Source organism: Oncorhynchus gorbuscha, linkage group LG11 (assembly GCF_021184085.1).
Source record: "Oncorhynchus gorbuscha isolate QuinsamMale2020 ecotype Even-year linkage group LG11, OgorEven_v1.0, whole genome shotgun sequence".
NCBI lineage: Eukaryota > Metazoa > Chordata > Actinopteri > Salmoniformes > Salmonidae > Oncorhynchus > Oncorhynchus gorbuscha.
Window position 1 is genome coordinate 5,857,218 of NC_060183.1, and position 18,181 is coordinate 5,875,398.

The 18,181-nt window shown below is 44.4% G+C and overlaps 1 protein-coding gene across 1 annotated transcript; it reads right to left on the reverse strand.

Moving 5' to 3' along the window:
• Positions 1–10,668: 10,668 nt before the first annotated feature.
• On the reverse strand, positions 10,669–15,742 carry LOC123989593 (calcium-binding protein CML19-like). Its single transcript, XM_046290718.1, has 5 exons — positions 15,573–15,742; positions 11,732–11,810; positions 11,395–11,508; positions 11,045–11,169; positions 10,669–10,839 (listed from the first exon to the last, which is right to left on the reverse strand). The coding sequence occupies exons 1-5, from the start codon at positions 15,726–15,728 to the stop codon at positions 10,669–10,671; spliced, it is 645 nt and encodes a 214-aa protein (XP_046146674.1). The 5' UTR covers positions 15,729–15,742.
• Positions 15,743–18,181: the final 2,439 nt, after the last annotated feature.

Genomic DNA, 18,181 nt, shown 5'->3' on the forward strand with positions numbered 1-18,181 from the left:
GTGAATAGCTAGGAGGTCTGATAGAGCCCCACAGTGGAGATGTCACAATACCCATAAATCCTTGCGGTCAATCAGGAAAATGGTTCCAATCATTTTTCCCATAGGGGATTTTACAAACATTTAACATAAAAGCTGTGTTTCGTGTAGGTTTACCCTGGCCTGTAGTTTTGATAACCATGTAAATCTATTTCGGACAAAGTTGACTTTTATTCATATATTCGGCTCTATTTACACTCAGATTCGAAAATGCTAATTAGCATCAAAGTAAACATCGTGCAAAACTATAAATCCCAGCATGCTCCTGCATGTCATCTCTAGCTGACACCTTTACTAACAGGTATTGTGTCAATTTAAAACTGGCACAAGACAGTTCACAGAACTGTTAATTTAAAGAAATATAGCCTATTTATTCCTTACTGCATTTAGCTAACATTAGATAATTCATCCAGAGGTTCTTACCTTTGCCTCAATTCGTCAGTCTCAGCCAGATCATCATGGCATTTGTAGTTCTTTATGATAGCCACGTTAGCATTTAATTAGCATGTCATTTGGTGGGCGGGGGGGTGGGGGGTAAATACAGATGAATATATTGATAAAAGTCACCTTGTCCTAGAGAGATTTACATGGTTATCTAAACGTCACGTCAGCGTAAGCCGACACAAAACACGTCCCTTATTTTAAGCGTTTCTAAAATGGGAATGGGAATGGGAAAAATGAATGGTGGAAAAAAGATTGGAACCATTTCCTTGTTTGACCACTAGGTTTTATGGGTATTGTGTTGTAATCTATGCTAGAGTAGTCTCAATAGCTACAGTAGGGTCAGGTTTTTGTGACTGATGCTGGAGAGTTGTAGTGGCAGTGGTATAACATAGGCTACTTAACAAAAAATACTTTAAATGTAGACTAGTACTTAGGCAGTTTTTAAAGGATATCTGTACATTACTTCACTATTTATAATTTTTTGACATCTTTGACTTTTGCTTCACTACATTCCTAATTACAAATAGTGTACATTTTAATTACATTCTAATTACAAATAGTGTACATTTTATTCCATACATTTTCCCTGACACCCAAAAGTACTTGTTACATTTTGAATGAATGCTTAGCAGGACAGGGACATGATCCAATTTACACACTTATCAATAGAAAATCACTGGTCATCTCTACTGCCTCTGATCTGGCAGACTCACTAAACACAAATACTTCGTGTTGGGAGACAACAATTGTGCCATCTGGTTTCCATAATATTAAGAATTTGAAATTATTTATACTTTTACTTTTGATACTTAAGTATTTTTGAGCAATTACATTTACTTCGGGATGCTTACGGCTGCAAAATTCATATAGACATGTGAGTTATAGATCTGTCGTTCTCATTGAAACTAAGTGTATGAAGCGGTAGATCTGTTCTATGTGTGCTATTTCTATGCTTCCCTTGTTCTTAAGTTTTGTTTTTGTGTCTTTTACTTTCTGTTTTGTACACCAGCTTCAAACAACAGAAAATACAATATTTGTGTTTATGGAAAATATATTTCACAGCGGTTTAGATGGTATAAGGATTCTCAACACTGTGCTTGCTTGTTTTGCCACATATATTAAGGTATCTTTACTTTTACTCAAGTAGGACAATTGGGTACTTTTCCCATTCCTGTGTAGTGGGTATTGAATGATATGGATGGGATAGGCCGATTTCCATTCAACCTTTTTATGCGAGTAAAGTAGACCTACATGTCGGATTAAACAAGGTCATCAACCTAATGGAAACAGCTAAATTCTCGGTAAACTTTCAACATTTTGTCAAACCAAAGTACTTTTTTTCTGTTTGTAAAATAAATTAAACGATAAATGGATGGTAGCAACGCTTTTATGCACGACTGTTGATACAATAACCGTCATATGGAAGTAAAATAGAGTCACGAGATGATCTGTTGTGTGGTCGTCCCACTACGACTCAGGAAACCATGCAGTTTATTGAGCTACAGATGAAATAAATTATGATGAACTTCACAGGGGGGTGAAAGTCTACGGTGAGGAGTTGGATGCTGATTTCTAATAAATATCCAGGGTCTTATTCTGGTGACATGATGATCGATGCTTGGCTGCCGTTTGATAAATTAAAATAATCTCGCTCTTTTGTCCGTAGTAATCTCATCATGTAGACTTGTCTACCCACACCATATCTGCGAACTGTTGGCTCGAGAACACCTGCCAATACCGGAGTGGATAATGAGTATATAATGGAAAACATTAGAAAATTATATGGAAACCCATTTAACTTGTATGTTTTATTCGGCACGTGGGAAATTAACTGCAAAAATGTATTTTTATGTGCACTACATCATTACGCACAGATTTTTTTAAAATCCGCACCAAGTCATTTTGCACGGAAACACATCTCTGGCTGGGAAAATGTGCATATTATATTAATGAATATGTTAGAATATTCGTATGAAAATCTGTCGCCATCGTTTCTATGGAAACCTGGCTAGTGAGTGACACAAGAGAAAAACTGCTGATGCAAAACCAACCTATCAGCTACTGAATACAGTGATACAATAATAACTATAAAAGGAAGTAAATTACTTAGTTTAAGTTTGCACAGTATTCATATGACTGTATTATATTAAAAGTTAATTGTAAATGAGAGATTTGCAAATTAGAAACATTTGAAAATTGTATTGAGTGACTAAAAACCTGTGGGGCCCTGCTTCAAAGCCATTTCCACAGAGAGGGGCAAACACATTTAACCTGTACAATTTACAATTAAATAACAAATGACTCACCGTACAATAAAATATTTTCATTATAACTAAAAAACAAGTTGCATTTCAATTCGTGACTCAAGTTACAGAAGCCTACAGACACACTTCTCTCTCAGCCATGAAATGACCGCCATCTACTGTTCACGCGAAAGATATCGTGGGGGAAGTGACGTCATCGATTCTGCTTCCAACACAACCATGTCAGATGCTGTGTTCGAAAAGGTTGAAATTGAATTTCTCCTAAAATATAACAAAATACCATTCCCCTTATAATAGCCAATTTCCATAAGCAAGCGTTACTATCCTAGTTAATTGTATATAAACATAATATATCACCTCATATTTATTTGATTTGGAATAACAAAGACAAAATACGAGAATAGATCTTAATTTTTCCAAAGATGGTTCAAGAACGGTATTTTGTTAGTCACAATTATTTAATGAAAATGTACTTTTTTATTTTTTATTAAATTATTAGCATCCTATTAGATGGATGCATCAAGAATAAAATAAATAATAGATAAATAAAAATTTCACTAATAATTATATTAGAAAGATATATATCTATATATATATACTATTTACACTAAAGTATGTGGACACTACTTCAAATTAGTGGATTTGGCTATTTCAGCCACACCCATTGCTGACAGGTGTATAAAATCGAGTACACAGCCATGCAATCTCCATAGACAAACATCGGCAGTAGAATGGCCTTACTGAAGAGCTCAGTGACTTTCAACGTGGCCCCGCCATAGACTGCCACCTTTCCAAAAAAAGTCAGTTTGTCGAATGTCTGCCCTGCTAGAGTCAACTGTAAGCTCTGTTATTATGAAGTGGAAATGTCTAGGAGCAAAAATGTCTCAGCTGTGAAGTGGTAAGACGCACAAGCTCACAGAACAGAGTCGCTGAGTACTGAAGCGCGTAGCGAGTAAACAATGTCTGTCCCCGGTTACAAGACTCACTACCGAGTTCCAAACTGCCTCTGGAAGCAACGTCAGCACAAGAACTGTTCATCGGGAATCAAATCAAATCAAATTGTATTTGTCACATACACATGGTTAGCAGATGTTAATGCGAGTGTAGCGAAATGCTTGTGCTTCTAGTTCCGACAATGCAGTGATAACCAACAAGTAATCTAACTAACAATTCCAAAACTACTGTCTTATACACAGTGTAAGGGGATAAGGAATATGTACATAAGGATATATGAATGAGTGATGGTACAGAGCAGCATACAGTAGATGGTATCGAGTACAGTATATACATATGAGATGAGTGTGTAGACAAAGTAAACAAAGTGGCATAGTTAAAGTGGCTAGTGATACATGTATTACATAAGGATACAGTCGATGATGTAGAGTACAGTATATACATATGCATATGAGATGAGTAATGTAGGGTAAGTAACATTATATAAGGTAGCATTGTTAAAGTGGCTAGTGATACATTTACATCATTTCCCATCAATTCCCATTATTAAAATGGCTGGAGTTGGGTCAGTGTCAATGACAGTGTGTTGGCAGCAGCCACTCAATGTTAGTGGTGGCTGTTTAACAGTCTGATGGCCTTGAGATAGAAGCTGTTTTTCAGTCTCTCGGTCCCAACTTTGATGCACCTGTACTGACCTCGCCTTCTGGATGATAGCGGGGTGAACAGGCAGTGGTTCAGGTGGTTGATGTCCTTGATGATCTTCATGGCCTTCCTGTAACAACGGGTGGTGTAGGTGTCCTGGAGGGCAGGTAGTTTGCCCCCGGTGATGCGTTGTGCAGTCCTCACTACCCTCTGGAGAAGCCTTACGGTTGAGGGCGGAGCAGTTGCCGTACCAGGCGGTGATACAGCCCGCCAGGATGCTCTCGATTGTGCATCTGTAGAAGTTTGTGAGTGCTTTTGGTGACAAGCCGAATTTCTTCAGCCTCCTGAGGTTGAATAGGCGCTGCTGCGCCTTCTTCACGACGCTGTCAGTGTGAGTGGACCAATTCAGTTTGTCTGTGATGTGTATGCCGAGGAACTTAAAACTAGCTACCCTCTCCACTACTGTTCCATCGATGTGGATAGGGGGTGTTCCCTCTGCTGTTTCCTGAAGTCCACAATCATCTCCTTAGTTTTGTTGACGTTGAGTGTGAGGTTATTTTCCTGACACCACACTCCGAGGGCCCTCACCTCCTCCCTGTAGGCCGTCTCGTCGTTGTTGGTAATCAAGCCTACCACTGTTGTGTCGTCCGCAAACTTGATGATTGAGTTGGAGGCGTGCGTGGCCACGCAGTCGTGGGTGAACAGGGAGTACAGGAGAGGGCTCAGAACGCACCCTTGTGGGGCCCCGTGTTGAGGATCAGCGGGGAGGAGATGTTGTTGCCTACCCTCACCACCTGGGGGCGGCCCGTCAGGAAGTCCAGTACCCAGTTGCACAGGGCGGGGTCGAGACCCAGGGTCTCGAGCTTGATGACGAGCTTGGAGGGTACTATGGTGTTGAATGCCGAGCTGTAGTCGATGAACAGCATTCTCACATAGGTATTCCTCTTGTCCAGGTGGGTTAGGGCAGTGTGCAGTGTGGTTGAGATTGCATCGTCTGTGGACCTATTTGGGCGGTAAGCAAATTGGAGTGGGTCTAGGGTGTCAGGTAGGGTGGAGGTGATATGGTCCTTGACTAGTCTCTCAAAGCACTTCATGATGACGGAAGTGAGTGCTACGGGGCGGTAGTCATTTAGCTCAGTTACCTTAGCTTTCTTGGGAACAGGAACAATGGTGGCCCTCTTGAAGCATGTGGGAACAGCAGACTGGTATAGGGATTGATTGAATATGTCCGTAAACACACCGGCCAGCTGGTCTGCGCATGCTCTGAGGGCGCGGCTGGGGATGCCGTCTGGGCCTGCAGCCTTGCGAGGGTTAACACGTTTAAATGTCTTACTCACCTCGGCTGCAGTGAAGGAGAGACCGCATGTTTTTGTTGCAGGCCGTGTCAGTGGCACTGTATTGTCCTCAAAGCGGGCAAAAAAGTTATTTAGTCTGCCTGGGAGCAAGACATCCTGGTCCGTGACTGGGCTGGGTTTCTTCTTGTAGTCCGTGATTGACTGTAGACCCTGCCACATGCCTCTTGTGTCTGAGCCATTGAATTGAGATTCCACTTTGTCTCTGTACTGACGCTTAGCCTTGCGGAGGGAATAGCTGCATTGTTTATATTCGGACATGTTACCAGACACCTTGCCCTGATTAAAAGCAGTGGTTCGCGCTTTCAGTTTCACGCGAATGCTGCCATCAATCCACGGTTTCTGGTTTGGGAATGTTTTTATCGTTGCTATGGGAACGACATCTTCGACGCACGTTCTAATGAACTCGCACACCGAATCAGCGTATTCATCAATATTTCCATCTGACGCAATACGAAACATGTCCCAGTCCACGTGATGGAAGCAGTCTTGGAGTGTAGAGTCAGCTTGGTCTGACCAGCGTTGGACAGACCTCAGCGTGGGAGCCTCTTGTTTTAATTTCTGCCTGTAGGCAGGGATCAGCAAAATGGAGTCGTGGTCAGCTTTCCCGAAAGGGGGGCGGGGCAGGGCCTTATATGCGTCGCGGAAGATAGAGTAACAATGATCCAAGGTTTTACCACCCCTGGTTGCGCAATCGATATGCTGATAAAATTTAGGGAGTCTTGTTTTCAGATTAGCTTTGTTAAAATCCCCAGCTACAATGAATGCAGCCTCCGGATAAATGGTTTCCAGTTTGCAAAGAGTTAAATAAAGTTCGTTCAGAGCCATCGATGTGTCTGCTTGGGGGGGATATATACGGCTGTGATTATAATCGAAGAGAATTCTCTTGGAAGATAATGCGGTCTACATTTGATTGTGAGGAATTCTAAATCAGGTGAACAGAAGGATTTGAGTTCCTGTATGTTTCCTTCATCACACCATGTCCCGTTAGTCATGAGGCATACGCCCCCGCCACTCTTCTTACCAGAGAGATGTATGTTTCTGTCGGCGCGATGCGTGGAGAAACCCGTTGGCTGCACCGCCCTGGATAGCGTCTTCCCAGTAAGCCATGTTTCCGTGAAGCAGAGAACGTTGCAGTCTCTGATGTCCCTCTGGAATGCCACCTTTGCTCAGATTTCGTCAACCTTGTTGTCGAGAGACTGGACATTGGCAAGAAGAATGCTGGGAAGTGGTGCGCGATGTGCCCTTTTTCGGAGTCTGACCAGAACACCGCCGCGGTTCCCTCTTTTTCGGAGTCGTTTCCTTGGGTCGCTGCATGCGATCAATTCCGTTGTCCTGTTTGTAAGGCAGAACACAGGATCCGCGTCGCGGAAAACATATTCTTGGTCGTACTGATGGTGAGTTGACGCTGATCTTATATTCAGTAGTTCTTCTCGACTGTATGTAATGAAACCTAAGATGACCTGGGGTACTAATGTAAGAAATAACACGTAAAAAAACAAAAAACTGCATAGTTTCCTAGGAACGCGAAGCGAGGCGGCCATCTCAGTCGGCGCCGGAAGCTTCATTAAATGGGTTTCCATGGCCGAGCAGCTGCACACAAGCCTAAGATCACCATGCGTAATGCCAATCTTCATCTGGAGTGGTGTAAAGCTCGCCACCATTGGACTCTGGAGCAGTGGAAACATGTTCTCTGGAGTGATGAATCACGCTTCACCATCTGGCAGTCCAACGGACAAATCTTGGTTTGGAGGATGCCAGGAGAATGCTACCTTCCCCAAATGCATAGTGCCGACTGTAAAATTTGGTGGAGGTGGAATAATGGTCTGGGGCTGTTTTTCATGGTTCGGGCCCCTTAGATCCAGTGAAGGGAAATCTTAATGCTACAACATACAATGACATTCTAGACGATCATGTGCTTCCAACTATGTGGCAATAGTTTGCGGAAGGCCCTTTCTTGTTTCAGCATGACAATGCCCCCATGCACAAAGCGAGAGCGAGATCCATGCAGAAATGGTTTGTCGAGATCTGTGTGGAAGAACTTGACTGGCCTGCACAGAGCCCTGACCCTGATTGCTGAATTCCAGCTTCGCAGAGATCGGCCACAGGTTTATTGGCAAAAATACAATTCAGTACTTTAAGTTGCCTGGAATCAAGTCAATAATTGTGTGATTATCTGACACCAACTAAAAAGTAGCATTGCTCAGGGACACTAGACATTAAGGCCTAGATTCAATCAGATTAAGAGTAAACACTCTATAGCCAACACTAGATTGAATCCCCCGAGCTGACAAGGTAAAAATCTGTGATTCTGCCCCTGAGCAAGGCAGTTAACCCACTGTTCCCCGAACGCCGAAAAACGTAGTTGTCGATTACGGCAGTCCCCCGCACCTCTCTGATTCATTTGCACAACTCACTAGGTATCCCACTTTCCCTTACCTGTACAGCTGGTTTTGTTTTGGTGCCGGAGGTGTATCTACTTCCAGTGTTCCAACATGTAATCAAGGCTGCATGGGATCTCTCATAATGCAGCTCCGTGCAGCCAATGGCAATGTCCGCTTTAGATATCATGCCCGTAGCCACTTGTGGATTTGACAGCTCTAACACAGTTCCAACTCATGACACCAAAACCACCACTATGCGGGTGTCAGAGGACCTGATAGAATCTAGCCCTAAATTGTGCATGTCAGGATTTGAACATGTAACCTTTTGGTCTGAAATTAATGTTTCAGCAGGGTCACCAAATGGTTATTTGTTTCCAAGAATATACACTCTGTGACCATTTTATCAAAGTCTCTCGTCAACGAATGGATGTTTTTTTTGTTTGTTGCACTATTCTCTGTTAACCCTAGTTACATTACATTTAAGTCATTTAGCAGACGCTCTTATCCAGAGCGACTTACAAATTGGTGCATTCACCTTATGACATCGAGTGGAACAGTCACTTTACAATAGTGCATCTAAATCTTAAAGGGGGGGGGGTGAGAGGGATTACTTATCCTATCCTAGGTATTCCTTAAAGAGGTGGGGTTTCAGGTGTCTCCGGAAGGTGGTGATTGACTCCGCTGTCCTGGCGTCGTGAGGGAGTTTGTTCCACCATTGTGGGGCCAGAGCAGCGAACAGTTTTGACTGGGCTGAGCGGGAGCTGTACTTCCTCAGTGGTAGGGATGCGAGCAGGCCAGAGGTGGATGAACGCAGTGCCCTTGTTTGGGCCCATGTGTATGTGACAAATACAATTTGATTTGATTTGGTGTAGGGCCTGATCAGAGCCTGGAGGTACTGAGGTGCCGTTCCCCTCACAGCTCCGTAGGCAAGCACCATGGTCTTGTAGCGGATGCGAGCTTCAACTGGAAGCCAGTGGAGAGAACGGAGGAGCGGGGTGACGTGAGAGAACTTGGGAAGGTTGAACACCAGACGGGCTGCGGCGTTCTGGATGAGTTGAAGGGGTTTAATGGCACAGGCAGGGAGCCCAGCCAACAGCGAGTTGCAGTAATCCAGACGGGAGATGACAAGTGCCTGGATTAGGACCTGCGCCGCTTCCTGTGTGAGGCAGGGTCGTACTCTGCGGATGTTGTAGAGCATGAACCTACAGGAACAGGCCACCGCCTTGATGTTGGTTGAGAACGACAGGGTGTTGTCCAGGATCACGCCAAGGTTCTTAGCGCTCTGGGAGGAGGACACAATGGAGTTGTCAACCGTGATGGCGAGATCATGGAACGGGCAGTCCTTCCCCAGGAGGAAGAGCAGCTCCGAGGTTCAGCTTGAGGTGGTGATCCGTCATCCACACTGATATGTCTGCCAGACATGCAGAGATGCGATTCGCCACCTGGTCATCAGAAGGGGGAAAGGAGAAGATTAATTGTGTGTCGTCTGCATAGCAATGATAGGAGAGACCATGTGAGGTTATGACAGAGCTAAGTGACTTGGTGTATAGCGAGAATAGGAGAGGGCCTAGAACAGAGCCCTGGGGGACACCAGTGGTGAGAGCGCGTGGTGAGGAGACAGATTCTCGCCACGCCACCTGGTAGAAGCGACCTGTCAGGTAGGACACAATCCAAGCGTGGGCCGCGCCGGAGATGCCCAACTCGGAGAGGGTGGAGAGGAGGATCTGATGGTTCACAGTATCGAAGGCAGCCGATAGATCTAGAAGGATGAGAGCAGAGGAGAGAGAGTTAGCTTTGGCAGTGTGGAGCGCCTCCGTGATACAGAGGAGAGCAGTCTCAGTTGAATGACTAGTCTTGAAACCTGACTGATTTGGATCAAGAAGGTCATTCAGAGAGAGATAGCGGGAGAGCTGGCCAAGGACGGCACGTTCAAGAGTTTTGGAGAGAAAAGAAAGAAGGGATACTGGTCTGTAATTGTTGACATCGGAGGGATCGAGTGTAGGTTTTTTCAGAAGGGGTGCAACTCTCGCTCTCTTGAAGACGGAAGGGACATGTAATGTAAATGTAAATGTAACCCTAGTCACTGTCGTGCGGGAAAATCCCAGAAGGTCGGGCGGTTCTGAGATACTGGAATCGGCACACATATTCATCTCAGATCCAGGACCCACCTCAGAGGGATTCATCTCAGATCCAGGAACCACCTCAGAGAGATTAATCTCAGATGAAGGACCCACCTCAGAGAGATTCATCTCAGATCCAAGAACCACCTCAGAGGGATTCATCTCAGATCCAGGAACCACCTCAGAGAGATTAATCTCAGATGAAGGACCCACCTCAGAGAGATTCATCTCAGATCCAGGAACCACCTCAGAGGGATTCATCTCAGATCCAGGAACCACCTCAGAGATATTTGTCTCAGATCCAGGACCCACCTCAGAGATATTCGTCTCAGATCCAGGACCCACCTCAGATGCAGAACCCACCTCAAGATATTCATATCAGATCCAGGACCCAGCTTAGAGATATTCACCTCAGACGCAGAACCCACCTCAGAGATATTCACCTCAGATGTAGGACCCACCTCAGATATATTCACCTCAGATGCAGGACCCACCTCAAGATATTCATATCAGATCCAGGACCCAGCTCAGAGATATTCACCTCAGATGCAGGACCCACCTCAGAGATATTCATCTCAGATCCAGGACCCACCTCAGACGCAGAACCCACCTCAGAGATATTAATCTCAGATCCAGGACCCACCTCAGATGAAGAACCCACCTCAAGATATTCATCTCAGATCCAGGACCCAGCTCAGAGATATTACTTTCAGATACGGGACCCACCTCAGAGATATTCATCTCAGATTAAGGACCCACCTCAGAGATATTCATCTCAGATCCAGGACCCACCTCAGAGATATTTATCTCAGATGAAGGACCCATCTCATCTCAGATAAAGGACCCACCTCAGAGATATTCATCTCAGATCCAGGACCCACGTCAGAGAGATTCATCTCAGATAAAGGACTCACCTCAGTGATGTTCATCTCAGCCACTCCTTCTCCCTCCTTGTCTAGCTGCTGGAAAGATCCTGTAACAATAGTAAGAACATTTCTGAATGATAACTTTGTTGGATATGACCAGGGTCATGTCGATTAGACACCAAATGGAAGAAAACAAGGAGGGACTTACCTAGACTTGTGCAATGAGAAAAAGGGGTTTTAAAGCATTAACGGTTGCCAAGGTAACTGGTTTAGCAAACATTAGGTCTACACAAAATACATCCATCTTGATTAACTAACAGTACAGTACTTACTAAACATGGCTTCCAGTTTGACCAGACAGCAGATGAAGTTGTCAAAGTCTATGGCCTCGTTCTCAGCATAGCGAGCCACCAGGACCTGATTCAGCCTGTTGTTCAGTTTAAAGCCTACGAGGGAGACTGCAGAGTCAGTAGTGTGTGTGGTGTGTGTCTGTGTGTGTGTGTGTGTGTGTGTGTGTGTGTGTGTGTGTGTGTGTGTGTGTGTGTGTGTGTGTGTGTGTGTGTGTGTGTGTGTGTGTGTGTGTGTGTGTGTGTGTGTGTGCGTGTGCGTGTGCGTGTGCGTGTGCGTGTGCGTGTGCGTGTGTGTGTGTGTGTGTGTGTGTGTGTGTACCTGCCGACTCCACAGCAAGTCGCATCTCATAGGAGCTCATGGATCCCGACTTGTCCATGTCACATTCTCTATAGATGACCTACCGATAAACACACAGATATCACATTCTCTATAGATGACCTACCGACAAACACACAGATATCACATTCTCTATAGATGACCTACCGATAAACACACAGATATCACATTCTCTATAGATGACCTACCGATAAACACACAGATATCACATTCTCTATAGATGACCTACCGATAAACACACAGATATCACATTCTCTATAGATGACCTACCAATAAAACACACAGATATCACATTCTCTATAGATGACCTACCGATAAACACACAGATATCAAATTCTCTATAGATGACCTACCGATAAAACACACAGATATCACATTCTCTATAGATGACCTACCGATAAACACACAGATATCACATTCTCTATAGATGACCTACCGATAAACACACAGATATCACATTCTCTATAGATGACCTACCGATAAACACACAGATATCACAATCTCTATAGATGACCTACCGATAAACACACAGATATCACATTCTCTATAGATGACCTACCGATAAACACACAGATATCACAATCTCTATAGATGACCTTCTGTATGTACGATAAACACACAGATATCACATTCTCTAGAACGGGAACCTAAGAAAAAAATAATTTAAATAAAATCAAGAGCTGCACTGTTAAGAGGTTTCTCTGCTTTTTCAGTCGCTTAAAGTTGGTTCACAATAAATTAATGTTAATTTTCAATAACTTACTATCAACTAGTTGGCTGTAAAATTCACAGACCTACCGATAAACACAGATATCACAATCTCTACAGATGACCTACCGATAAACACACAGATATTATAGACATAGGTCGGGATTCATTTTCAAGTCGCGTTATGTGTGACAGCCGACTACATGCACAGCGATTTGGCCTGAAATGTTGTCTTGGCTGAGTGCAGAAAACAGAGTCTTTAATCCAGTAAATGTAAATCTACAATCATAATCTTTGGCATAATTCCAGCTCAGTAGAGCATGACGAGAACAGACTGGAGACTGACGATCAAGAACTGCCGCATTGCCTCGGGGAACAACAATGGCTCATCACGTTATTTCTGTGCATTCAAATTGCAGTCAATTAAAATTAAATTGTGTTTGCAGACTCAGACACCTGCTCACCCGCGCAGCATCTGAATCTGGGAAACACGACACGCAGATGAGCTTCAGGGCTGATACACAGACACAGCACGGTGAACAATAGACAAGGATCCGACAGGGCAGAAACGGAAAACAAAAATTATGGGGAGAAATAGGGACTCTAATCAGGGAAAAAAACTTGATCTAGGGAAAAAGGTGCACAGGTGAAACGTTTGAAGGGTTAATTGTGCATCGACTAAATGATTGATTAGGGGAATAGGAACAGCTGGGAGCAGGAACGGAAGCCTCAGCAAAAGGTGCACCTAGAAACGCTTGAAGGAAATGTTACATTGTGCATCGTGTCTTTGTCATAAACAGTCCTTGATCTCTGGTAAAGATATGGAGGGGTCATTACATCCTCATTTACACTATTTGGCAGAATGCTCAGAATTTCTTTAGTTAAGATAGCCCAGACACATGCCGGAACCTACGCTATGAACTAAGCCTATGTAATGTGTCTGAGAAGAGAGAGAGGAAGGGAGGGTGGGTCAACTCCCAGAGAAAAGGGGAACGGTAGTTTGTGACACCAACGAGCAATAAAATTTATAGACCAGCAGGGGGAAAATGAACAGAGGTAGAAAAGCAAAATGACAAGACAATCTAAGACAAAACATGACACACTGTATTTGTTAAACAAGTAAATATAATAAATGTCGTTCCACTTCATGATTGTGTCCCATTGTTGTTGATTCTTCACAAAAAAGTATTTTATATCTTTATGTTTGAAGCCTGTGTCACGCCCTGACCTGAGTATTCTTTGTTTTCTTTATATATTTTGGTTAGGTCAGGGTGTGACGAGGGTGGTATGTCTGTTTTTTTGTCTCATCTAGGGTTTTTTTGTACTGTCTTGGGTTTTTTGTAGATTTATGGGGTTGTTTACCATCTAGGTGTTTATGTAGGTCTATGGTTGCCTAGATTGGTTCTCAATTAGAGGCAGATGTTCATCGTTGGAACCATATTTAGCCAGCCATCTTCTTTTGGGTATTTGGTGGGTTATTGTCTATGTTATGTTGCACGTTAGCGCTGTGGTTCGTTAGCGGTCATGGTCGTTTTGTTTAAGTGTTCTTCGTGTTCTTCCTTCAATAAAGAAGAATGTATTCTAAGCTGCACTTTGGTCTACTCCATACGACGATCGTGACAATATGTGTACGTTTAAATGGCTCTCCGGTGAAGTAGTGACCTGCGACATAGCTTAGTTTCCTGAAACGAGTCACATGGTCTGGCCCCAGGACACCTAAGGTGAACCCCCTGAGCCTGTAGTTGTTATAATGCTACTTCTTAATAACCCTCTATTCAATAAATACATTCATTATGAAAACCAGCAGCAATTCTACAGTATTTTGGTTCAATAGCTTCACAACTGATTTTATAGATTTTTCATGAACCACCACCCTCTGACAGAGGATCATCTACATACAGTCTACCTTCACCCTCTGACAGAGGATCATCTACATACAGTCTACCTTCACCCTCTGACAGAGGATCATCTACATACAGTCTACCTTCACCCTCTGACAGAGGATCATCTACATACAGTCTACCTTCACCCTCTGACAGAGGATCATCTACATACAGTCTACCTTCACCCTCTGACAGAGGATCATCTACATACAGTCTACCTTCACCCTCTGACAGAGAATCATCTACATACAGTCTACCTTCACCCTCTGACAGAAGATCATCTACATACAGTCTACCTTCACCCTCTGACAGAGGATCATCTACATACAGTCTACCTTCACCCTCTGACAGAGGATCATCTGTTTACAGTCTACCTTCACCCTCTGACAGAGGATCATCTACATACAGTCTACCTTCACCCTCTGACAGAGGATCATCTACATACAGTCTACCTTCACCCTCTGACAGAGGATCATCTACATACAGTCTACCTTCACCCTCTGACAGAGGATCATCTACATACAGTCTACCTTCACCCTCTGACAGAGGATCATCTACATACAGTCTACCTTCACCCTCTGACAGAGAATCATCTACATACAGTCTACCTTCACCCTCTGACAGAAGATCATCTACATACAGTCTACCTTCACCCTCTGACAGAGGATCATCTACATACAGTCTACCTTCACCCTCTGACAGAGGATCATCTGTTTACAGTCTACCTTCACCCTCTGACAGAGGATCATCTACATACAGTCTACCTTCACCCTCTGACAGAGGATAATCTGTTTACAGTCTACCTTCACCCTCTGACAGAGGATCATCTGTTTACAGTCTACCTTCACCCTCTGACAGAGGATCATCTACATACAGTCTACCTTCACCCTCTGACAGAGGATCATCTACATACAGTCTACCTTCACCCTCTGACAGAGGATCATCTACATACAGTCTACCTTCAACCTCTGACAGAGGATCATCTACATACAGTCTATCTTCACCCTCTGACAGAGGATCATCTACATACAGTCTACCTTCACCCTCTGACAGAGGATCATCTACATACAGTCTACCTTCACCCTCTGACAGAGGATCATCTACATACAGTCTACCTTCACCCTCTGACAGAGGATCATCTACATACAGTCTACCTTCACCCTCTGACAGAGGATCATCTACATACAGTCTACCTTCACCCTCTTATTATCATCTGTTTACAGTCTACCCACATCCGTCACTTCCTCTCTGCCATTGACTGGGTTTCGCTGTTGTCTAGCTGCTTGTGGTCGAGGCCTCTTCCTGCCTTTCTTCCTCTTCTTCTTGATCGTTCTTGTTTTCAGCATTACCAGAGTTCTGTCCGGGGTCTGGAGGAGTATTCGGGTCATACTGACTAGGCTCATTCACGACACCCTCTTCCTTGACCTGTTCACTCTCTTTAGACTTGCCCTCACACTGGACACACGTTTCCTCTTGGAGTTATCAACATATACCATGCTTCCTGTTCCATCATGTACGGTTGGTCCTTTAACATGATAGGGTGTGCCCCAAGTAAATACACTCACAGGGTAAACACTGCCGAATTGGTTTGGATCAGGACAGAACAGGCAGTTAACCCACTGTTCCTAGGCCAGTTAACCCACTGTTCCTAGGCCAGTTAACCCACTGTTCCTAGACCAGTTAACCCACCGTTCCTAGGCCAGTTAACCCACTGTTCCTAGGCCAGTTAACCCACTGTTCCTAGGCCAGTTAACCCACTGTTCCCAGGCCAGTTAACCCACTGTTCCTAGGCCAGTTAACCCACTGTTCCTAGGCCAGTTAACCCACTGTTCCTAGGCCAGTTAACCCACTGTTCCTAGGCCAGTTAACCCACTGTTCCTAGGCCAGTTAACCCACTGTTCCCAGGCCAGTTAACCCACTGTTCCTAGGCCAGTTAACCCACTGTTCCTAGGCCAGTTAACCCACTGTTCCCAGGCCAGTTAACCCACTGTTCCTAGGCCAGTTAACCCACTGTTCCTAGGCCAGTTAACCCACTGTTCCTAGGCCAGTTAACCCACTGTTCCTAGGCCAGTTAACCCACTGTTCCTAGGCCAGTTAACCCACTGTTCCTAGGCCAGTTAACCCACTGTTCCTAGGCCAGTTAACCCACTGTTCCTAGACCAGTTAACCCACTGTTCCCAGGCCAGTTAACCCACTGTTCCTAGGCCAGTTAACCCACTGTTCCCAGGCCAGTTAACCCACTGTTCCTAGGCCAGTTAACCCACTGTTCCTAGGCCAGTTAACCCACTGTTCCTAGGCCAGTTAACCCACTGTTCCTAGGCCAGTTAACCCACTGTTCCTAGGCCAGTTAACCCACTGTTCCTAGGCCAGTTAACCCACTGTTCCTAGGCCAGTTAACCCACTGTTCCTAGACCAGTTAACCCACTGTTCCTAGGCCAGTTAACCCACCGTTCCTAGGCCAGTTAAACCACTGTTCCTAGGCCAGTTAACCCACTGTTCCTAGGCCAGTTAACCCACTGTTCCTAGGCCAGTTAACCCACTGTTCCTAGGCCAGTTAACCCACTGTTCCCAGGCCAGTTAACCCACAGTTCCTAGGCCGTCATTGAAAATAAGAATTTTTTCTTTAACTGACTTGCCTAGTTAAATAAAGGTAAAATAAAAATTATTTATTTATTTATTTTTAGAATGAACATACCCTGTACCCTGAACACTAGGTTAACCTAACATGAAACGTTCCACCTGCATCCTGTTGTACCTGCGAATATCCCCTGTTGACAGGTCCCCGGGCCCCTCTATTAGTGGCTCTCTGGGATTTTCATCGTTCTCTCGGCATCCGTTGAAATAGGCCTTATCCTCTGTCAGCTATATTGTCCAAACTTCCATCTCCCTGATACCACATTGGCCACATTCTCCTTGCAAGAGTCCAGTACACATACATTATCATTTAATTACATTTTTCACCATTTTCTTGTCTTTATCATTCATTTATTTTTCCTTAAAAATATAACAAATATAAAAAATAATTTTCAACATTCATTTTATCATCATTTTTTTCTTCTCCCTTTTAAGCTTAAACATAAAATCAAAACATAGCCAGTTTTAAGTAACTCAAAACCCTAACAAAACAAAACACAACCTTATCCCGGGGAGATGACCTCCTCACCTGGATCACACCTGGAGTGCCTTCACCCTGACGAGTCAATAAAACTCAGTATATCCAGTGACTCAACCTCAGTTTCTCCCTCCAACCGAGTCTCAGTGTCTAGCTCAGCAAGGGCCTTTATTTGCCTTATAGGCCAGGAGTTCTGTTAAGATCTCCAACGCTTCTGCTGTTTTGACTGATAGGTCCTCTAGCTCGCCAGCCTCTATCCTAGCCCTTCTGTTCCCTTCCACCAACACTGATCTCCTGATAGGTCCTCTAGCTCGTCAGCCTCTATCCTAGCCCTTCTGTTCCCTTCCACCAACACTGATCTCCTGATAGGTCCTCTAGCTCGTCAGCCTCTATCCTAGCCCTTCTGTTCCCTTCCACCAACACTGACCTCCTGATAGGTCCTCTAGCTCGTCAGCCTCTATCCTAGCCCTTCTGTTCCCTTCCACCAACACTGACCTCCTGATAGGTCCTCTAGCTCGTCAGCCTCTATCCTAGCCCTTCTGTTCCCTTCCACCAACACTGATCTCCTGATAGGTCCTCTAGCTCGTCAGCCTCTATCCTAGCCCTTCTGTTCCCTTCCACCAACACTGACCTCCTGATAGGTCCTCTAGCTCGTCAGCCTCTATCCTAGCCCTTCTGTTCCCTTCCACCAACACTGACCTCCTGATAGGTCCTCTAGCTCGTCAGCCT

Bases quoted from the DNA above. Each gene is read 5' to 3' on its own strand.
- LOC123989593 (XM_046290718.1), bottom strand. From the start codon at position 15,728: ATGACCCGAATACTCCTCCAGACCCCGGACAGAACTCTGGTAATGCTG. The intron at 11,811-15,572 runs GTGGGTAGACTG...GTTTATCGGTAG, and splicing joins GCAGAGAGGAAGTGACGGAT to GTCATCTATAGAGAATGTGA. The intron at 11,509-11,731 runs GTACACACACAC...TCTCCCTCGTAG, and splicing joins ACTTGCTGTGGAGTCGGCAG to GCTTTAAACTGAACAACAGG.